General features: G+C 40.6%; 1 protein-coding gene across 2 annotated transcripts in view; it reads right to left on the bottom strand.

Annotated features, from left to right (window-relative positions):
* GPR156 (G protein-coupled receptor 156) overlaps positions 1–23,909 on the bottom strand; it is a 68,517-nt gene that overhangs the window by 24,695 nt on the left and 19,913 nt on the right. For both annotated transcript variants that reach the window (XM_008068453.2, XM_008068454.2), the window contains exons 3-4: positions 3,696–3,825; positions 3,328–3,438 (exon numbers count right to left, since the gene is read on the bottom strand). In XM_008068453.2, the coding sequence (XP_008066644.1) occupies positions 3,328–3,438; positions 3,696–3,825 (241 nt within the window). The remainder of the gene's footprint in view (positions 1–3,327; positions 3,439–3,695; positions 3,826–23,909) is intronic.

Genomic DNA, 23,909 nt, shown 5'->3' with positions numbered 1-23,909 from the left:
CCTGCTGGGCTCCGGCGATCCTTCTGCCTCAGCCTTCCAAGTAGCTGGAATTACAGGCATGCGCTACCATGCCCAGCTGATTTTTTGGTTTACTGTAGAGATGAGGTCTCGCCAAGTTGGCCAGGCAGGTCTCGAACCCGCGGACTCAGGCAATTCATTTACCTCAGCTTCCCAAAGCGCGGGATTACAGGCTGAGCCACTGAACCCAGCTCACTTCCAGACTTTAAACTTTAACTACATGGCTACAATAACCAAAACAGCCTGGTACTGGTAAGAAGAATAGGCACATAGATTCTAGAAACAAAAACTCAACCTCTCAACCAACTCATCTTTGACAAAGCCACCAATAACAACCACTGGGGAAAGGAGACCATATTTAGCAAATGGTGCTGGGAAAACTGGCTGACCACATGTGGAAGAATGAAACTGGATCACTACCTATCACCATATACAAAAATCAACTCTGAATGTATCAAAGTCGTAAATGTAAAGCCTCAAATCATAAGGATCCTGGAAGAAAACAGAGGAAATACCCTTATGCACATTGGAGTAGGCAACCAATTCTTGATCAAATCCCCAAAAGCAAATGCCATTAAAGCTAATATAGACAAGTGGAACCCCATCAAACTGAAAAGCATTTGCATAGCAGAAAAAACCATCAAGAGAGTTGGGAGACAACCCACAGATGGGAAAACAATATTTGCTACCTATGTATCTGACAAAGACCTAACATTCAGGATCTACAAGGAACTCAAACAAGCTGAAAGGAAAAAAAAAGTGGGCAAAGGACATGAACAGGCACTTTTCAAAAGAAAATATACAAGCAGCCAACAGATATATGAAAAAATGCTCAGCCTCACTAACCATCAGAGAAATGCAAATCAAAGCCACAATGAGACACTACTTAACTCCGATAAGGATGGGCATCACTAATAAATCAAAAAACAACAGATGCTGGTGTGGTTGTGAAGAAAAGGGAATGCTTCTACACTGTTGGTGGGAGTTCAAGCTAGTACAACCTCTATGGAAAGCAGTGTGGCAATTCCTAAAAGAACTAAAATTTCACCTTCCATATGATCCAGCAATCCCTCTCCTGGGAATATACTGAGAGGAACATAAATTGATCTACAAAAAAGACACTTGCATAGGCATGTTTATATATAGCTGCACTATTCAACAATAGCAAAAACACAGAACCAACCCTACTGCTTATCGAAAGTGGACTGGATAAAGAAAATGTGGTATATATACATGATGGAGTATTACACAGTCATAAAAAAAGAACAAAATCATGGACTTCACAGCAAATTGGATGGAGTTAGAGATCATTATACTTAGTGATCTGTCACAGAAATAAAGAACTGAATCCCACATGTCCTCACTCATAAGTGAGAACTGAACATTAATCACATAAGCACAAGGAAGGGATCAGCACTGCAGGGGGTGGGGGGAGGAGGGTATGTAACAACACAAAGGGTACCTGGTCCTAAATAAGGGGAAGTGAGGCCCAAACTTCACCTGCATACAACCTACTTGTGTAGCTAATCCTGACTTGTACCCCACGGCTCTATAATGAAATTTTTAAAAGACATAAACTGGAAGAGTACCTTTGCAAAAGAACCCTCAAAACTCAATAAATAGAAAAAAAAATTTTTTTACATGGGGAGAAGATTTGAACAGCTACTTCACCAAAGAAGATCTATGAATGGCAAATAAGTGTGTAAAAAGATGTTTATGTTGCATTAGAAAAATGCAAATTCAAAACTACAATAAGCTACTACTACACATACTTATTAGAATGGCTAACCTGAAAAAGACTGACCAAATCAAATATTGGCAAAAATGTGAAGGAAATGGACTCTCATGCACTGCTGGTAGAAATGCAGAATGGCACAACCACTTTGGAAAACAGTCTGGCAGTTTCATACAAAGTTAAATATATACTTATCATATGACCTAAGCATTCTACTTTTAGGGTTTTTATCCAAGAGAAATGAAAGCATATGTCTCCATAAAGATTCACACATGAATGTTCATAGCAATTTTATTTTTAATATCCCCAAACTGGAAACAACCCAAACATCAATCAACAGGTGAAGGGATAAGCAAATATATGTCTATATATCATAGTACTACTCATTAATAACAAAGAAAGAATTATTGATGCATACAACATGGATAAATAATTATAATATGCATACAATACTTATGTGCATAAACTGAGTCAGACAAAAATAATGCTTCCACTTAAAAAGTGTGTAAAAATGACATTTGCTTCCACTTAAAAAGTGTGTAAAAATGACATTTATGTTCTTTATATACCACGTCTCATGATTGTATATATATGTCAAAGTTTATCAAATCGTATGCTTTAAGCTTCCACTTAAAAAGTGTGTAAAAATGACATTTATGCTTCTTTATATACCACGTCTCATGATTGTATATATATGTCAAAGTTTATCAAATCGTATGCTTTAAGCATATGTAGTTCATTGCATGCCAATTATACTCTTTAAAAAATGAGTTAGTGTTCTAGAGGGATGCACAAACTTTTTGTTCTTTTAGGAAATCTTCATCTGTATGGCTACACACAGCTGAGCTTTTGATAAGTCCTAACCATGATCCAATAACATCTGCTTAAGAAATCCCATCATTCCAGAGAGGTAAACACCAACTGGATGATATATTGGATCTGGGGAGGGCCTATAGCCAAAGATGCTGACTGTCAGGTTTTGAGGTTTGGGCAGTCCTATCAGGCAACCTGATAAAATGGGGGAGGAGTGAGGTTAAGTTGATGCCTGCTATCAGGGACATGTAGGTGATCTGGTTGCCACACAGCTTCCAGGGTTGATTCTATCTGCTGAATGGTGTGCTCTTCTCTGCTCATTGCTCTAGACACAGGTTTCTCAGTACAGAGAACTGTCTTCTATGTAGACAAGAATGGGGCACAGGGAAGGAAATAACTCTGCTTACTTGCTATAGCTTCTCTGTAATCGCCCTCCCTCCCTCCACTTCCAGCTCACACCTGTGCCAACCAACAGTCTCTCTGGGCACTAGTTGTTGGCCAGCTCCCAAATCCCCACAGGGCCTGGGGTGCACCTGAAGCAGAGTCCATGTTCAAAGACCTGTCTTCCAACAGTACTGACCCACAGTCTTCCAGGCCTGGGGCTTTAAGAGGCTGTGTGACTCCATAGTGGGAAGTGAAGAGCAAGAAATTCAGATGTTCTAAAAGGGGGTAGGTCCAGTCATCTGCAGAAGTTTCTCTAGCTTTTCATCAATAATGGAGCTGCCATGTGCAGTTGAGCATTGTACTTGCTGTCTACTCACCACTCTCTTGTCCGGGACCCTCTGAGTAAACACCTTGTAGAGTCTCCAGCTTTTCCCCAGAATGGGGCCAAACACAAGGGAGATCCCAATGCACAGCATGGACAGTCTTATCTACGGGTGAAAGGGGACAGAAGCCAGTGTCACAAGAGGAACCTTTTTGTTGGTTCTCCACACATTCTGATCTGCAGAGGCTCAGTTCCATAGAGGGCTGGGGTAGAGAGAAGACCTCCCTAAGAGTTTTGAGAATTGCCTCTAAAAGTGCCCACACCAAAGATAAAGGTAACTATCACCCGCAGGAGCAGCTGTTTTAAAAAAATCATCAAAACTTTAACATTGTATTCAAAACCAAAATTTAAAACTTCACCTACCTGAATGAGAGTTTCCATGGAGCTTCCCACTGAAACATCTTGAATCCCAAAGAGGTAAGCACTACTGTAAGTGAGACAACTACCCAGTAAGGTCACAATGTTCAGATTGGGACTGGACATCTTCACAATCCTAGGGAGATGCAGGAAGAAAAGACACTTATAACCACAACTTTTGCCCTGGGCTCAAAGACCTGTAAGATCAAAGCTTCCTCAGCAGCCATAATCTGCAGTGCAACCTCAGAGTGAAGGGCCAGTGGAAGGAAACCACTGTATAGTCCTGTGAAAATTTGTAATTCATTTAAGCTTATTTTTAAAAAGTACTAAATTCTGACACTTCTTGCTTTTATAGCTCCTGGTCTTTTAACAGAAGGCTGATTACCTACAAACAGGTGGTATTGGAGAAGAGTTAAGATTTTATCTATGAGGTTTATGGTTACTAAGGGACTAATATATGCAGCTTAGAGAATACATAACCAGCAGGCAGATATCCAGAGAGACAGTTTAGAGACTTCAGAAATGAGCTGCAAGGTAAGCTCATTTGGAAAGAGGTTTGGGAAATTTTTTTCATTCACTATTTACTTTATTTGATATGTAAATTGTTTTTCTCTCTCTACTTGACCAAGAGAGAAAGAGGACTCAGGGATCAGAAGCAGGACACTGGGCAAAGGTCTTTTCTCAAATAGTTTTATTTTTATTTTTTAGATTTTTAAAAAACATTTATTTCTGAAAAGTGTTTGGTGATATACTTGCATATTTTTATTCATTATGCCAGGCTGGATCAGAAAACCATGGAATGAAGAATTCTTTTCTGAATCAAATGTATTCAGGCATTTGTCTTTGGACCAGAGTAGAATCAGACATCTGTTTTCACAGCCCGTTTATACATTGACCAAATGAACCTGGTGGTGGCCCCTGATTGTGATTGTTCCAGCATCTTTCAAGAGATCCTGAAATATTTGTCGGTGGTCTTCCCCTGGTTCAGTGCTTCAAATACAGTTGCATTCTGGGCCTCAAGTTGATTTAAATGAGATTAGAGAGCAGTTCAACAGTTAGAGGGATATGTGGACAATCAGAGACTCACCGACAGAGGTTCAGGACATGAATTGGTTCACACGGGACAGTGACTGATAACAATTAATTAGAAGTAACAAGAAGGAACATAACTGCATTAATATTTAAGAATTTTAGTTGAAGCCGGGCTCGGTGGCTCAGCCTGTAATCCCACGCCTTTGGGAGGCTGTGGTGAGTGGACTGCCTGAGCCCGCGGGTTCGAGACCCGCCTGGGCAGGCGAGACCTCATCTCTACAATAAATCAAAAAATCAGCCGGGCATGGTAGTGCGTGCCTGTAATTCTGGCTACTTGGAAGGCTGAGGCGGAAGGATCGCCGGAGCCCAGCAGGTCGAGGCTGCGGTGGCTGGGAGCAGCTACTGCACTCCAATCTGGACGACAGAGTGAGACTCCAACTCAAAAAAAAAAAAAAAAAGAATTTTAGTTGAAATAGTGTACTCTACATAAATGCAACACTTCTATTCTACTAATAGTCATTTGACAACTATACTCTGTTTTGTGTGTGTGTGTGTGTATACAAATATATATATATATATATATATATATATATAAAATTATTGTTATCTTTTTGAGTCAGAGTCTCACTCTATCACCCAGGCTGGAGTGCAGTGACACTGGGCTCAGATGATCCTTCTGCCTCAGCCTTCCAAGTAGCTGGAACCACAGGTATGCGCCACCATGCTAATTTAAAAAAATTTATTGTAGAGACAAGGTCTTGCCAATTTGTCCAGGCTGTTCTCAAACCCCTGGGCTCAGGCAATCCTCTCGCTTTGGCCTTTCAAAGTGCAAGAATTTCAAGCAAGAACCACTGCGCCCAGCTAACTTTGTTATATTTTTATTTTAAAATAATAACTAAGGAGGGAGGCGTTCTTATCTATGCTTCTTGATTACCTGGAAACCACCTTAAATGCCAGGGCAAGGCAAAACCATCTACTTAGTGCAGCCTATTTTAAAGGCAGGCAAAGTACCTATAGGGCATTAAACAAACAGCTTGGCAATCCTGGATTTGCAAATCGCATAATCACCACGGGTTTAGCTTGGTTCGTTTGTGGCTGGCATTGTGATACGTTCATATGCACAAGCACGTCAAACCACTGCCCCAGAACTCAGGCCCCAAGTACTGTCATCATAGGCCAAACTGTCATCAAGGCCAATGAGTCCGGTTGAGCTTAACTTTATCTTGGAGGGAAGACTTTTTTTATTTTTCTAAAAGTGAGAACGACTTTCATGTATACCCTTTGTAAAATGGGGATAATAATTACAATACTTCCCCTCAAAGAGTTGTTGAGGATTTAATGCACCATGGAACAGTGCTTGGCACGGGGCCTGGCACATGGTAGGCATGTCGCCAACATTAGCTGCTGAGATTATAATCTCACCATCTTCCTCTTCCAGGTTTTATAAACCTAGGAATCACCTTTACCTTCTTCTGTTTATTTATCTGATACGCCCAATCAATCACCAGGTTCTTTCACTTCTTACTTCAAAGCCTCTCTCTGAGTTTTCTCTCACTCTCCATTCCTGCTACCATGTTTATCCAGGATAAACTGCCATGCACAACTGGGTGACTTTGAGAAACAGGTTCCTGTTTCCTATTGGTAGAGTGAAGATAATGTCATCTTTTGTACTACTCCACAGGTTGCTGTGAAGATCACATGAGGTGTGTGCCAAAACCCTTTGCAAACTCTAAGGTGATGCAAATATGACTTTTTAGAGTTTTAGCATAACCTTCAGCTCTCTATAACACTGGTTTTTTTCCTGTTCTAATACATCCTGTACATTATGTTCTTAAAATACGACCTTTATTACTTAGCAAAGGAGCTACATGTATAAAGAATAATCTATTGTTTATCTTAAGTCTCCTGTATACAAATTTAAGATCTAGCCCTAGCCTACTATTCCCTTATTTACTGAGGTCTGCCTCCTCAGTTTCTGGACTTATGGAAAGTGATCTTCCTTAGTTTCTTTGTCTCTCCAATAAAAAGGGAAACTATGTGGTGAATATTAACTAACTACAGAGATAAGAACAATGCTATCAGCAGCTTCACAAGGCACTTTTTAGGAAAAGCAATACCGTAGAGACCAGTGCTAACACTGGCTTAGGATAGAGAGCACTGTTGACCTGGGATTGGCCACTTGGTACAGTCAGAAGCTTAGGCAGTGACATAGGCAATGAGTGGGCTTCTGCAGGGCCAGGCAACTGAGGCCATTTTTCCCCACGGCCACTCACATGTTTCTGAACATAAGCCATGTCAGTTTGATAGTGACGTCCTCACCAAGTGACTGCCTGGGTTTCACAGACACACGTCTATTTTGTCTAGATCACTGATGGGTAAGTTGCTCTCTTAATTTTCCTTTGAACCTATTTTATTTGAACATCACTACACAATCAGGTTTCTTTTGAGTGATGTTGTACTGCATGAAATCCTGACCTAGAATTCCTTCTCTTTCTGATTTAGATAGGAGAAGTTCAATTTATTTTTAACAAAATGTACATTACACAGTCTTCACATCTTGGACATTGGTGCTTATTCATCATTCAAATAGATATGCTGTAGACTTATATATGTATATTTTGAATTTTTCCTGAACAATTTTACTGAAAACTTGCTTCAGGGAGAAACATGAATACAAGATAATTTCCCATTTTGTTTGGCCAAGCCAACACCTGCGAAGACACTGAAAGGTGAATCATCTTCAATTCAGCAGGTGAATTATGTATGTCTGGGAATGTCTTTGCCACTTTGGTGAGAATTCAACTACCAATGCCATTAATGTTTTTCTATTGAACTAAAAGACGCTTACATCGCTGAATATTTTAATCAACCACAAACACACATAATTACAACAAGGCAAGTCAATATAAATATTGTATATCTAATTATCAATAGCCAGTATAATCTAGATTATTTGTGTCCCATTTATGAAGAGTTAAAAGCCCGAATGGCAGTCAGACACAAGGTGGAATTTTTTTTTTTTTTTTACAAAAAGGATTATATGGCTACCTCATTATCTCTTCCTTTTCATTTATTGACCGGAAATGTAAGGCAAGAGCTTTCCTTATGTTTTTATCCTCAGGTAAGGCCTCAATATATATAGATTAATATCCATCTGCATCTGTTGAACCTGTATATCTTGGATTACCATTTCAATAGTCTTTAATGACTTCAGATGCTTACATCACATGCACCAGCTCAATGGTATGATGTTTTAAAAATCTTTATCCAATATTGGTTTCTGAACTTGGAGGTTTATTATATTAAGAGTTATCGAGTCTGGAAATGTGGCCTGAGAATGGAGCAGAAGGTACTCCTTGGTGTACTGTGACTGATAAACAACTTTCCTACGATGGCACAGGACCACATTTTCTAAAATGCTCACAAGTTGATATAAATGATATCATTGAGCTTTAACTTATCTAAAACCAAATATGAGCTAGGCATGGTTGCTCATGCCTGTAATCCCAGCGCTTTGGAAAGGTGAAAGAAACTTAAACTTAAGGCCAGGAATTCAAGACCAGTCTGGGCCACATAGCAAAACACTGTCTCTACCAATAAAAAAATAAAAGAAAAGAAAAAGAAAATTAGCCGGGCATGGTGGCACATGCCTGTAGTCCCAGCTACTCAGGAGGTTGAGATGGGAGGATTGGCTTAAGCACAGGATTTTCAGTCTGCCATAAGCTATGATTGTACCACTGCACTCCAGCCTGAGTGATAGAGTGAAGATGTTTACTTAAAAAAAAACACACACACAGTCGGGCTCAGTGGCTCAGCCTGTAATCCCAGTGCTTTGGGAGGCTGAGGTGAGCGGATTGCCTGAGTCCACAGGTTTGAGACCTGCTTGGGCAACTTGGCGAGACCTCATCTCTACAATAAATCAAAAATTAGCTGGGCATGGTAGCATGCACCTGTAGTTCCAGCTACTTGGAAAGCTGAGGCAGAAGGATTGCTGAAGCCCAGCAGGTCAAGGTTGCAGTGGTCGGAAGCATGCCACTGCACTCCAGTCTGGGTGACACAATGAGACTCCAACTCAAAAAAACCCCCCAAAACCCCCCCAAAACCACACACACACATAAACCAAACAACAACAAAAAAAACCTCACCAACCAAATATGAATGTCTTTCAAAAAAACTCTTTAATAAAATAATTAAGATTTAAATTGTAAAAATTTATTGAATATTTTTAATCCACTGTTTTTGATCCATACTACAATGGGTTATAAATCTATCTCAAATAAAGCTCCAAATAGCTTTATCATAAAGTTATCTGTCGTGTTTCAGCAAATCTGATCCTTTGCTATCTTGCTTATTTTTAAGATCTGAGTCAATCTGAACCTGATTCAAATTCTGCACACCTCAAACTAACAATATAACCTCTAACCATATGCATTTAAACTCTGTACCATAAGGGCAGTCTACTCCTTTGTTTCCTGTCTGGACCACCATCTAGAAGATTTCATCATGCTTTCTAAATTCAGAGTTCTAAATTCTTTAATCATAGTGACTTGACTTTATTCCATGTTAGACACCCATCTCCAGGTTACACTCTGGGTTTTAGGATTATTCAGAATGGCATTTTAAACCAATATTCCACTCTTTGACTATAATCCATCCAAAAATTAAACAAAAAAAATTTTTTTTCATGAGAAAGGCCCTCCTTTGAACATCGAAAATGTAACCCCCTGTCTTTTCCCTCAATCACTCAGATTCTTCCCCAGTTCAGATCATGGCAACTGCTTCTTTCCATTTGCTTGGACCCAAAACCTAGGAGTCATCCTGACTCTTGCTCACCACCCACATCCAATCTGTTGTGAAATCTTGTTGGTTCTATCCTTGAAGTATATCCAGAATCCAAGTACTTCTCACCACCTCTGCTGCCATCACCTGATCAAAGCCTTAATTTGCATTTCTTCTTTAGATTATTGCAACAGCCTCCTAATTGGTCTCTCTGCTTCTGCCCTGGAACTTCCCTGAAGTATATTTCCAACACAGCAGCAACCAGAGTGATCCATTAACAATAAATCAGATCATGTCACTTCCTGCTAAAAACCCTGCCGATGGTTTTTAATTTTCCACAGGAAAAGCCAGACTTTACCAGGGTTAGCAAAGCTTATGCATTTGGTCCTCATTATTTCTCTACCTCATTCCTACAACTTCTCCATGCCCACCCCACTCCAGCCTCACAGCCTCCTTGCTGTTCCTTAAAAACACAAGGCGTTCACACAGTGCAAGGCTTTGAAGTGGCTGTTCTCTCTGCCTGGGATATTTCAATCCACATAACTGCGTGGCTCATTCTCTTTCTCCCTTGTTAGCCTATTCAAATGTTACTTTCTCAGGCAGGGCTACAACGACAACTCCATTCAAAATTATACCCTTCCCCAGAATTCTTAATCCTTCTTATCCTGCTTTGTTCTCTCCCTTCCCAACCCACAGTACTTATTATCTTTTAACATATTAGTTCATTTTGCACCCCAGCACTAGAACATTGAAGGCACTTGAGAAACACTCGATGAATGAATGCATGAATGAATGAATGGGTCTCCTATCCTCCAGTCCTCTAATATGCTCACTACTACCACACCTGCTCATTGACAGCCTACAGACTCCAGTTACTTGGTTCTTACCCTTCCTCACAGTTGATCAGTTTCCTTTCTCTACCCAATTTCAAACCCCTAATTGATCATTTGTAATATTCTCTCAATAACACCCAATTACCTTTCCCAAAAAGTTTTTTTGGCAGTATCTGTCCAATATAACTCAGATCAGAGTTACAATCCATCGTCTGCTTCTGCATCCTGGCAGCTGAGTGCTGCAGGAGAAAAGTTATACAACCCCGTAAATTGTCACCAAAACTGATGGACTTCAACATCAGTCCACCGAGCTTACTTGTGCCACCAATCCTTTTATTTATTCTGTGAAGTATTTCTTCACATTTTCTCTAGAAGTGACTACTTCATTGGATTAAAAGAAATAAGAAGCCGGGCTCGGTGGTTCAGCCTGTAATCCCGCACCTTTGGGAGGCCGAGGTGAGTGGATTGCCTGAGCCCGCAGGTTCAAGACCTGACTGGGCAACTTGGTGAGACCTCATCTCTACAATAAATAAAAAATTAGCCGGGGGTGGTAGCGCGTGCCTGTAGTTCCAGCTACTTGGAAGACTGAGGCAGAAGGATCAGCAGAGCCCAGCAGGTCGAGGCTGTGGTGGCTGGGAGCGGTCACTGCACTCTAGTCTGGGTGAGAGAGTGAGACTCCAACTCCAAAAAAAAAAAAAAAAAAAAGAAATAAGAGCATGTATCTGGCTGGATGATGCCCTCAGTCGAAGTTTGGTGCTATCTTCTGTGTTTCTATAACACCCCAAGGTCCATGGGCATCAATCCAAGTGCCATGTTATGTTACTACTTTTTAATGTTAGGCCCACTAGACAGTTTCTGCTCCTCAAAAACCGGGCTATTTCTTACCAGTCTATAACCTATCCCCCTAGCACCTTGGAAAATGCTAAGTGTTTCATAACCATTTGTTGAATAAACGAACAGATTCATCTTTCACCTTTCTTTGTTATCTTCCCTAATCTCATTTTTCCCTGGCAAATCTCTCCTCTGTTAGGTGGAAAGATAAGGGCCAGAGAGGTGTGCCAAATGGCTCTCAAGTACCAGAGATCCCTGTGAGTCAGGGGAGAGTCGTGAGCTTGTTCAATGCCTGTGTGTTAAGACAAAAAAGGCACATTCTGGGGAATAACAGCAGTTTCAGGGGTTTCCCCATAGTTTCTACTGAAATTACTGAGAATTCCCTGGAATTATTAAACATAAAAGGGCTAGAGGTATCCTGGGGGCTCTGAGTGCTGTGGACTTCCATAGACCCTGGGCTTTGACCACTTAGCAAATCTCCATACCCCAAACCCTCACTAAAAATCCTCGTTGTTTGGGTGAGCTCTTCCTTTACTTCCTTTTCACATGGTTCTGAATGGAGTCTAAAAATAAAAACAGGATGCTTGTGAACATTTTGGCTCTCCCATTCTCTTTGTTTATAGGAAAGTGCAGCATCTTGGGGGAGTGTACATTCACATATGCACATGCACATATATGTTTACTTGTCTCCAATGAGATCAGGCCACTTGAAGGATTCCTTTCCATTGGCTGAATTCTTCCTGGAAAATTCCCTCAGGAAATGTTTTTGTCTAATTCATCTCTTACATCATGTGTTGAGGGCCAAGCAGACCCAGAGATATGATGACAGCTCTTGTCGAGCGATTGATGGATGAGACCTCATCTTTACAACCACACAGATTACAGACTCTCAGCGGACATTTGCATCAGAGGTTAACAACATGCATCCCACTCCCGGGCTTCAGGAAATCTGATCTTGGACTGAGTTTCTGCTTACAGCTGGGCTGAGAATCATGCCTTCCTTTTACATCCTTGTAGCCAGTAAATTATATTTTGTCCTGAGCCAAAAACACTCAGCACTGTCTATTGTCCTGGGTGGGCCTGGCCTCTCCAAATCTATGGCTTTTCTATAATCCTAAGTGCTTGTGTCGCTTTGTTTTACATGGAGAGAGGGAGTTCCCCACCATTGGGTCAGTTCAGGCCCACGGCTAGTGGGGTTGAAGAGCACCTGGAGGAACAAAGACATTCTGCCCACAGAACAGCTGCATGGTTAGCAGGGATTGGACCTGGGGAAATCACAGGTCCTCCCAGCTCTTCCCTTCTCAAGTTATTCCAGAGGTAAATTTCTTTCCCCTAACCCTGGCTTATTCATAAACCAGTCACATTTTGCATTTCTGCCTCTCTTCCTTAAGCAGGAAGAGCAGGCTGACCTGGTTACCAGAGATGTAGTAGAATTTACATCCCAATCAATTCAAAAGAAAACTTGCTAAATATCCTGTCCTCAAATTCCCCTTTAGCAGATGGTCTTGGTATCCCTGTGCCCTCATGATCTTTTAGTTATCTCTTTAATCATCATGTATCAAACATTAATTCAACAATTCCTAAATAACTACTTGCCAAGGTATTAAGAACTGGAGATAGGAAGGCAAACGAGATATAATCTCTGCCTTCAGCTTCCTTGGTTTCTAACCTTTACCCCCGCAAAGACAAGTTTCTTATTCTTTCTTTTCTTCTTTTAAAATAGATTAACATATGGAAGGTAACATACATGCATTGTTGGCTTATTTATTACCTGTAAATTGAAGGTCATTGACATAAACACATATAGCATAGTGTTAAGCACTATATATATAACATTTATTTAATTTTATTTTTTGTTGTAGTAAAATATATACACAACATAAAATTTACTATTTTAATCATTTTCAAGTATATATTTCAGTGACATTAAGCACATGCATATTGCTGTACAACATTTACCATATTCAGCTCCAGAATATTTTCATTATCACAAATTGAAACTGAAACTCTGTACCCATTAAACAATAATTTCTCATTGCCTAGTAACCACCATTAGGCTTTCTGTCTCTATGAATGTGACTATTCCAAGTGCCTCTGTAAATTGAATTATACCTTTTTAAAAAAATAGATTAACATTTTAATTTAATGTCGGAAGTTTGTTTTCTCATTTAACAAAATCTCTAAATTTAACAAAATCTCTACATATAAATATATGTATATCATAGATATTAAAATGTGAATACACAGATAAATTGACAGTGTGCAGATTTCAAAATTCATAGCTCTTTTGGACCATAAACAGGCCTAACTGTCATCTTAAAAATGCATCCTTGCAACTATTTTAAGGGCTGGAATATGGAAATTTAGATATAAGACCAAATTCTCATCACCTCATTATAACAGTTCAAGTTGAGGAACAGTAGTGAAAATGCATACTGATAAATACAAGATAAGCTGGTGATGAACAGGGGGAAAAAGCCCTAAAGGGCATCCTTACTGGAAAGGAAGCATGTATGGCTTTAGTTAGGAGTATTATGGCCACATTCCACATTGATTTTCTTTTTTAAAAAAGTAGCTTCCAAATGTATTTTTGCCATATCTCACACAATTGTAATACATTTTAAATATCAGGGGCAGGGGTGGGTAGAACACTAGAAACACCAACAATCCTCTCCTAGAACCTCAGACCCTAGGGCTACAAACCCAGCAGGTGTTGTAATTTATGAGGCAGTGATTTCAGCGTCCTTTTTCCCCTTAGCTGCAGGAAAAGGCCTTGAGGAATTCCTAGCAGGAGACTTGTAGCTCTTCCAAAAGGGCAGAGTAGATGCCCTGATTTTAAGTAGGGCATAAAGCACAAGCACAATTAGCCATAGGAAACATCCAGTCACAGGGAGTCTGTGCTAAACCAGAATGTTATCAGCTACCAGGTGACATGTGAGTTGATCTCCCTGAGGCACAAAAGATTGCCTGCCATATTAGGGATGTTTCCTTTCCATCTGTCCCCTCTTTCTTACCCTCAGGATTGCAGCAGGAGGACTCTGGGCCATGGTGAATCTTGGAATCTGAGAGAAATCCTGAACGACTACAGCCCCTGGAATCATTTCCCATAAGGCCAGAGTCTGGGAAATCATGATTCTGGGACCAGGTTTGATTTGGCTTTATCTCCATCAGCACCTTCTAAGAGGCCCTGAATCTAGTAGAAAATTATTTAATGTTTTGTTCTTTTTTTTTTCTGCGTCAGTCTCACTTTGTCACCCAGATTCCGCCTCAGCCTTCCACATAGCTGGAACTACAGGTGCAAACCGCCACATCCACCTAATATTTTTGATTTATTGAAGAAATGAGGTCTCGCCAAGTTGCCCAGGCTGGTCTCAAACCCGTAGGCTCAGGCAATCCTCTTGCCTCCACCTCCCAAAGTGCTGGGATTAGAGGCAAGAGCCACTGTGCCTGGCCCTCAATATTTGTTAAGCTAGATCAGTAATCAGAATTAAAGAGTCCTTAGTGATTCAGGACTTAGAAGAGATAAAGGGAAGAGAGGGAACCGGCAGGACCTGCCTGCTCCCTCAGATCACCTGCATCAGTTCCCCAGAGCAGGGTTGGAGTCCTAGAGTTTTGGGGAACAAAGTCTGAAAACCAGTAATCTGACCTGATTCTTATATTTTAAAATAAATGAATATGCATGTGGTTTTATAGCCAGATAGGGACCACACTAGGACAGCTAATCCAAATGTCCTGACAGGACAATTCCCCCTAGTGTATCTCAGTCACCTGGGACCCTGTTTCTATCCTAAGATTAACGGACACCCGGGGCCTTCCTGACCCTGGTTTCTAACATTCTGGAGTGCTGGTAGGCCAAGAGTTTTCGTATGCCTCCTCGACTGAGGATCCACAGAGGACCCATTTAGCCGGCTGGCAGTGTCACCAAGAGGACACGGAGAGGAAGTCTTGAGTCTCCTGGGGGCACACAGGGCCTGCAATGCCTTCTTCTGGGTTTTGCTTGCTCCTTCAGATTCTGACTGTTGGCTTGCACCTTGGACCCTGGCACAGTTCCTATCATGCTTCGTGGATTTGCCAACTGGCTGGAACTCCAGGCTGAATTCTTGCCACGATCGGCTTTGGGTTCTTGGCTTCTGTCCTTATCTAATGTCTCTAAGCCTTGGCCCCAGCAACGGCCTGGAAGTGTCTGCCCTAGCCTGTGACAGAAGTTGTACAGTCTGCTCTGTAATCTGATGTTAAAAATGAACAACTAATAGAAATGTGTGTTTAGGCATCTTTCATGGATTAATACTGGGGTAACAGTGTATAGTGAAAGAGCATGGGCTTTGAAATCAGACTGGCTAGATTTACTATCTATGTAAATTGGATGATTTGCTTAAGTACTCTAAAGCAGTTTCTTCATCTGAACATAGGAAAAAGAGTATTTATCCTGCATGCTATAAAGGTTACATATAATGTTTCTAATGTGCAAAGCACATAAAAGACATGAAATTGAAAGTAACAACTGTTAATTTTAAGTTAAATTGTATTTACACATAAAGGGACTAAATGCTGATTTTATGAGTTTGAAGTGCTGAAGGATCCTGAAGAAGCTTTGAATCATCACAAATTACATTACAGTCAGACTTGTCTGAGTGGGTTTCTTCTTTACTTCTTAGAATATCGGTAATGATAGAGACTAATACTTAAAAGACGTTGGCTATATATTTAATATGTGCTAGGCAGTTGCTAAGTGCTCTCCATAGACTCTGTAATGTAATCTTCACAGTACTCTGAGATAAGCAGTATCATCACTCCTGTTTTTAAATAGAAAGATAGGGTTGAGCAAAGTTTCATAGAGTGATCAAGCCACACCACTAGTAAGCGAAGGAGCTGGGATTTGAGGTGGGTTTAATTCCAGAGCCCTCACTCCATTTAATCTTTCATGATTCACACACTTAAACCTTTGTGAATATCTTGATTTCTTTTTTTTTTTTCCTCCCCACCCCGATTTCTTTTTTTAGATAGTTCATTGTTAGTTTCCAGTTTTTGACAATTACAAATAAAACTTCTATAAATATTTATGTACAGGTTTTCGTGTGAACATACATTTTTATTTTTCTAGGGAAAATACCCAGGAGTGCAATTGCTGAATCACACAGTTTATGTTTAACTTAATAAGAAACTACTAAAGTGTTTTCCAGAGCAGGTATAGCAGCAATGTATGAGAGAGCTGGTTTCTCTGTATTCTTGCCAATATCTGGTATTGTCAGTGTGTGTGTTATTGGTTTGTTGGTACATATCAGTTAAGAGTAGAAGCCTTGAATACCATTGGCTTATCAGCCAGGTGTTTGTATGTGCTCTAAGCAGACTGAGTCCTGCAGGGAAAGGAGGTATGTTTTAGTACACTGAATTCTTCTCAAGAGCCTCCTTTGTGCCAGACGTTATGGCAGGTATTTGACTTTGAGGACTCAGCATTTAGCAGAGAAGAAGGAGAAGTAAGCAAGCAAACATGGTTATGAAATAATGTGGTAAGTAATGCAAATATGTGTAAAGTGCAATGGGCACCGATAAAGAAATTGTGCCTCAGAACAGTGGTTCTTAAATTTCATTATGCATCAGAATCAGCTACAGAGATTGTTAAATCATAGATTGCTAGTCCTTATCCCGCAGAGTCCTGGATTAAGCAGGTCTAGGATGGGGCCTCAAAAAGCTGGATTTCTAACAAGTTCCCGGATGATGCTGCTGCAGCCAGCTCAGGGCCCACATTTTGAGAGATATAAGTTTATCTTAGAGGATGAATAGGAGTTTGTCAAATACGAAATGAGAAGAGTCATGAAACAAGGAAAAGAATGAACAAAGACATGGTGATAAATGTGCACGGAAGCTCGAGGAATGGCCATTCCCTTGTATGACCAGAACACAATTTAAAGGGCAAAAGTGGAAATTGTACATTAGGGCCAGACTGCAAAAGGCCTTAAGTGCCTACCTAAGGAGTTATATAGGCAGAAACCTGTTTTTATTATTTTATTTTTTTGAGTCAGAGTTTCACTTTGTTGCCCAGGCTGGAGTGCAGTGGCTTGATCACAGCTCATTGCAGTCTTGACTTCCTGGACTCAGGTAATCCTTCCACTTTAGCCTCCTGGGTAGCTGGGACTACAGGTGTACACCACCACGCCCAGCTATTTTTTTTTTTTTTTTTTTTTGTAGAGACAAGTTCTTGCTATGTTGCCCAGGCTGGTCTTGAACTCCTAGGTTTAAGAAATTATTCCTCCTTGACCTCCCAAAGTTCTGAAATTACAGGTGTAAGCCACTGAGCCTGGCCAAAATCTGTGTTTTTAAAACCAGATTGTGTTTGAAAACAAAAACAAAAACAAAACACTGGCAAGAAAGCAGTAGCTGAAAAAGTGGGCAAAACTAGTTAGGGGACTACTTCAATAGTCCAGATGAAAAGCAAATTAAGACTATACTTGGCCAATGGGAGATAGATTTGAGAGACATTCCAGAGGTCAAATATCCAAGAGCCAGTGACGACCTGGATGTGTAGGAGAACAAAGGAATCCAGACTGAGAAATGGATGGATGGTATAATGCTATTAACCAAGATAGGAATTACACAAAAGAAGAGGAAGATTGCTAGCAAGACACAAAGTTTTAGTCACTGAATCTGAATTAACTGGAAAATCCATATGGCTATATCAACTATGAAGTTAAACAGTGAGATTAGAGAGAGGCAGGGCTAGGGATATGTCAAAGGAAAGGCTCAAACTAGGTGAAGGATGTAGTGTAAGAAGTGAATAAGTGAATCAAAGACGGGGCATCATGGCTCATGCCTGTAATTCCAGCACTTAGGGAGGTCAAGGTGGGAGGATTACTTAAGGCCAGGAGTTTGAGACCAGCCTGGGTAACAAATGGAGATCCCTCTCTCTACAAAAAAATACAAAGAAAAAAAGAGAAGTGAATCAAGACTAAAACCTGGGGGATATCAAAATTAAATTGGTATGTGATTCTGGAGCCCGTGAAAGCAGCTGGTAAGAAGCAGAGAGGTAAAGCCAGGGCATTCATGTATGGTAGAAGTTTAAAAAAAAGAGAGAGAGAAGGTTTCAGAAAGGAGGAACAGAGAAGATGGTTAACGGGTGTTATATGTCTTAAAGGCTAAAAAGAATGAAGCCTAAAAAGAGATCTGTTAGTCGGGCTCGGTAGCTCAGCCTGTAATCACGTGCCTTGGGGGGCTGAGGTGAGTGGATTGCCTGAACCCGCGGGTTCGAGACCCTCCTGGGCAACTTGGCGAGACCTCATCTCTACAATAAATTAAAAAATTGGCTGAGCGTGGTAGCGTGTGCCTGTAGTTCCAGCTAGTTGGAAGCCTGAGGCGGAAGGATCGCCGGAGCCCAGGAGGTCGAGGCTGTAGTGGCCGGGAGCGGCCACTGCACTCCAGTTTGGGTGACAGAGTGAGACTCCAACTCAAAAAGAAAAAAAAAGAGATCTGTTGATTTAATGACCATGGCAAACAGTCAAATTTAATGACTTTTCAGTGAAGTCAGAAGAATGGGTTGAAGCATGAAATGAACGAGTGGGGGTGGGTATATTGGGAAGACTATATTCGTAGGAGGCTTGGTGGTAATAGGAGGGGCAGCAGAGGGCAGTGGCTTTGGGAGTGGCACGGCCATGAGAAAATTTCTTCTGGAGAGCTTCAAAGGTCTCAAGAGGAAACCCAGCAGATTCCAGTGATTAATCAGCACTTACTCTGCCTACCTGACTTGAAATATGCAAAACACAGAAAGCCATTTAATCAATGACTACTGATCCATTCACAACAGGCGACTTGAGTGTGGTAATCACACTCTGGTCTCTTTCTCAATAAATTCAGAGGCCCATAATTAGTTGCATCTATTGTCTTTTGGTACCGGAGCCCTTCCTGTGCTCCCTTATTCTCAGCAAAAGAGCCCACTGTTATTCTAGCTTCTCCCTTTTAATAGGTTTTAAATAATCCCTTCATGTGTTTTGAGCACTTCAAATGTGTTTTTCAAAGTCTTTTTTCCTATTCTATACCTAACCTGACACACACTGTGGGCTTCCTGCTCTCCTCTGGGGAGCTTTTCATATTCTTTGAGACATGTCATTTTCCCTCCACAATAACCACTGTGACTGTCACATTTTTATGTGATTGAATTTTTTTATTCTGTTACTCTTTTCCTATGCTTCCAATAAAGTCGCTTAAAATAGTCTCCAATCTTCTTATAATTTTCAAAAGCCTACCTTTCCATTTTCTCCTAGCTAATACTCATATTTTTTTGTTTCCTTAGTGAATATAGAATAATTGAGATACAATTTCTGGGTTTAGGGATTTAACTGTGTAATGGTCACTCACATTTATTGGCTCACCTATGGTTACCTCATAAAACCAACTCCTAGTCACTAGGCAAGTATCACAGACAGGGTATTTTCTCTAGCTGTAGGTGGTTTGAAAATTCTTGTTATAGGAACGTTAATCCTATCAAAAATTCTTATTAAAAAGTTCACCTCCACCCCTTGACCTGATTAAGTATTTTACAATACACATTTGGATAAAGTCTCCTGTTTTTTCTTATTTTTTTGAGTTGGAGTCTCACTCTGTCGCCCAGGTTGGAGTGCAGTGGTACGCTCTCGGCCACCGCAGCCTCAACCTGCTGGGCTTTGGTGATCCTTCCGCCTCAGCCTTCCAAGTAGCCAAAACTACAGGCACGCGCTACTGTGCTCAGCTAATTTTTGATTTATTGTGGAGACGAGGTCTGGCCAAGTTGCCCAGGCTAGTCTCTAACCCGCAGGCTCAGGCAATCCACTTGCCTTGGCCTTCCAAAGTGCTGGGATGATAGGCTGAGCCACCGAGCCCGGACTTGTCTACCATTTTTAATACCTGGAATAATTTCTAAGCTACCAAATCTTTAATATTTTCATATTGCTATCATCAGCTTAGTCACTTAACCTTCAGTAATGGTTCTTAAACATTAGAATCACCCGGAGATTTTTTAAAAAACATCATACTCAATGATCTATTACAGAAGCAAAGAACAGAGGACCACATGTTCTCACTCATAAGCGGACCCTGAACATTTACCATAATACTGTAAGAAAGGGATTGGCAGTAGTGGGATACTGCTGGGGGGGGGCACACAACATCAATAAGGGTACTTAATCTAGGCAAAATAGGAACCAAAGGGAGGCCCAAACTTTACCTGTATGATGACCACCTTCATACCTAATCCTGAATTGTACTCCACATCATTAAAAAAAAAGCCAAAAAACCTACTTCTAATTGCTGCTAATTGGAACATATATTCAGAGCAACTTGAATCTATGTCTCTAAGGTTGCAGTCCTCAAATAAACTCTCTACTTACATTTTCAAAATATAAAACAAACAAACAAATAATTTAAAAACTGTTGTCTAAGTCCTACCTTCAGATGTTGTAATTTAACTAACGTAGGGTAAAGTGCAGGCATCAGGATTTCTAAAAGCTCCCTAGGAGATTCTATGTGAACCAAGCTTGAGTATACTCATATATTCTGGACTGGGTGTGGGGGCTCATATCTGTAATCTGAGCATTTTGGAAGGCCGAGGTGAAACGATCACTTGAGGCCAGCCTTGGCAACATAGCAAGACCATGTCTCTACAAAAAAATAGAAACATTAGCCAGGCATAGTGGTGTATGCCTATAGTCCCAGCTACTCAGAAGGCTGAGGTGGAAGAATCTCCTGAGCCCAGGAGGTTGAGACTGCAGTGAGCCGTGATTACACCACTGCACTCCAGCCTGGGTGACAAAGTGAGATCCTGACTAAAAATAAAATAAAAATAAAAATAAAACATTTTCTCTTGAGTAGCTAGGACTACAGGCATGTGCCACCATGCCTGTCTAATTGACTTAAATATATTTCTAAGACAATCTAATTTTTAAAATTATCAAAGCATCTGAATGGGCATTTCTCCAAAGAAGATACACAAATGGGCAATAATTACATAAAAAGGTACTCAACATCACTGGCCAATAGGGAATTACAAATCAAAACCATGAAAAGGAACTTTACACCCACTGGGATGGCTAGAATTGAAAAGATAGACAATAACAAGTATTGATGATGATGTGGAAAAACTGGAATCCTCACTGGTGAGATTGTAAAATGATGTAGCTGCTTTGAAAAACAGATCTGCTCTTATGTTAAATACAGAGTCATCATATAACCAAGAAATTTCACTCCTAGGTATATACACAAGATAAGTAAAATCATATGTACACGAGACAATTTGAACACAAATGTTCATAGCAGCATATTATTCATAATAGCTCAAAAGTAGAAACAACCAGATGTTCATCAACTGATAAATGGATAAAAAATGTGGAATATCTATAAAAGATAATGCCAAGATTATGCTAAGTGAAGGAAATCAGACACAAAGGACTCCATGTTATATGATCCCATTTATATGAAATGTCCAGAACAGGCAAATCTATAATGGTTGCCAGGAGCACAAGGAAGCGAGAAATGAAGAAAGACTGCTAACAGGTACAGAGTTATTTTGGTGATGAGGGGGTGATAAAATATTCTGGAATTAGATAGTGATGGTGGCTACCCAACCTTGCAACCACTAAAGACTATTAAATGGCTAACCTAAAATGGTAAATTTCATGGCATGTAAATAGTACTTACGAAGAAAAAAGATTAATTCCTGTTGTTATCGTATGTGTCTGAGGAATTCTTACGCATGGATATTTGAGAAAGATTCCCCTTGCCAGTAACATTTCTATTTTCTATTGTTCGCTGTATTGTATATAAAACTAGGCTACCTCCTCTCTCTTTTCTTCTGAGAGTTTAAAGCTTGGTGAAATCTCACAGTATGTCAGAATGGAACACTTGGTTTTAGTCACCTTTACTCAAGAAGGATTTGAGGAAAACAAGTTTTGGAGAAGGAAAACAAGAATGTCAGGGTCCCTCCAGAGTGAGGACAGACCAGTCTGCAGCTTGGAAAGGAGAAGGCCAGTGAGGATGTGGTTGAAATCTATTAAATCACAAAAATCTTGAATAGGCAGAATGAAATCTTAGAAGACTCGAAAGGGAGGATACCATTTAAAGGTTCAGATATGCAAATTTAGGACATGAAAAATAAAATAAAGTGCCAACTTCACAAAACACAGTAATTTAAGGATGATCATTATCCTCCAAGAGATGGTTACCAGCAATAAAATATACTTTTAAAGGAAATGGTCCCAAAATGGGTTATCTGACCCAAATGAATTACTACCAGTAGGAGTTTCTGTTTTTCTTTTTTGGGAGATGGGCCTAACCACTAAGTTGGCATTCAGGGGATTAAACTGCCTTCTCATACTAAGGTGCTTGGCATCACTATCAGAGACAGAAAAATTCTCAGAATTAGCTGGGCTCAGTGGCTCAGCCCGTAATTCCGCACCTTTGGGAGTCTGAGGTGAGTGGATTGCCTGAGCCCGTGGGTTTAAGACCCACCTGGGCAGCAAGACCTCATCTCTACAATAAATCAAAAAAATCAGCCGGGCGTGGTAGCGCATGCCTGTAATTCTGGCTACTTGGAAGGCTGAGGCGGAAGGATCGCCGGAGCCCAGCAGGTTGAAGCTGCGGTGGCCGGGAGCAGCCACTGCACTCCAGTCTGGGTGACAGAGTGAGACTCCAACTAAAAAAAAAAAATTCTCAGAATTGAGGCTGAAAAGTTTAGACCAGAAGAGTTGAACCCACAGGATTAAGAAACACATGCCAGATGATGGGAACATGGAAGCAATAACTATCAGTGATGATTTAGGGACTGAACATGAACGAATGTCTAAAACCAGGAGATCATTTTGAGAAAGAGAAATACAGAAAGAATCAATAAAAGAGGAAATTGTATGAGACTCATAGTCTATCAAACAGAGTCAGGGAGTGGAGAAAATTCTCAGTCTCCCAGTGAGTGAGGGGTGGTACCAGAAAGGTCCAGGTTAGCAGAGGTGTCTGAGGTCGGAGTCTAGGATTCTGGGAAGACAATGGGTCACCAGAAAGGAATGAACAGACTGAATAAGCACTGGCTGCTCCTCTTTAGCCTCCACACGAGGGAGTGCTGACTGATTTTGGGGTTGGTACGATGGAATGAGATAGCCCAGGCCCAGGAAAACTGTATGGATTTTGGGGCCGATTCCAGTATCCAAAGAGACATGACTACTTTGATTTCCATCTAGGCTGGGTTCAATATCCCCTTGAGTTCTGACAGCAGTTCCCCAGAAAAACCATATATATATCTCCCCATGAGTTGGATTTGGTTAGGCTATAGTGGTACCTACATGTTTGGGGTCCAGAAAGTGTTAGCTGTAGGCTGAGGTTTTGTAGTGTGGCTGCTATAAGATGAATTTAGTACTAAGGAAACCTAGACTACTTATTTTCTGGTGCCTACAGGCAAAGTATGCATAGATTCTGGCTGATAATTGGGAGTTAAGGGTAGGGGCAGTTCCCAAAAAAGGATATAGAGGTTAGAAGTCAATCAGTTCTTTGTAATCCTAGGCTGGGCAGCTATGCCGCTGATCCAGTGTGAAAATTCTGAGATGGGAAATAATTGTTCTGCTACAAAACAATACCACAATACTGTTTGTTTTCTTTTTCTCCCTTTCTTCTCTTCCTCTTCTTTCTCTTTTTAAAAAGAGTAAAGAATATATAGGTACAGACGTGTAGAAAAAAACACGTTTCTAGAAAATTATACTCACAGATAAGCTTCTCTAATTTGCCAGTTCTTCTGTGC

This window comes from Carlito syrichta, unplaced genomic scaffold (genome assembly GCF_000164805.1).
Source record: "Carlito syrichta isolate Samal-C Ts95f unplaced genomic scaffold, Tarsius_syrichta-2.0.1 Scaffold310960, whole genome shotgun sequence".
NCBI classification, from domain to species: domain Eukaryota; kingdom Metazoa; phylum Chordata; class Mammalia; order Primates; family Tarsiidae; genus Carlito; species Carlito syrichta.
Note: the sequence above shows the minus strand (reverse complement) of the source record. Positions and strands in the feature narration are given on the sequence as shown.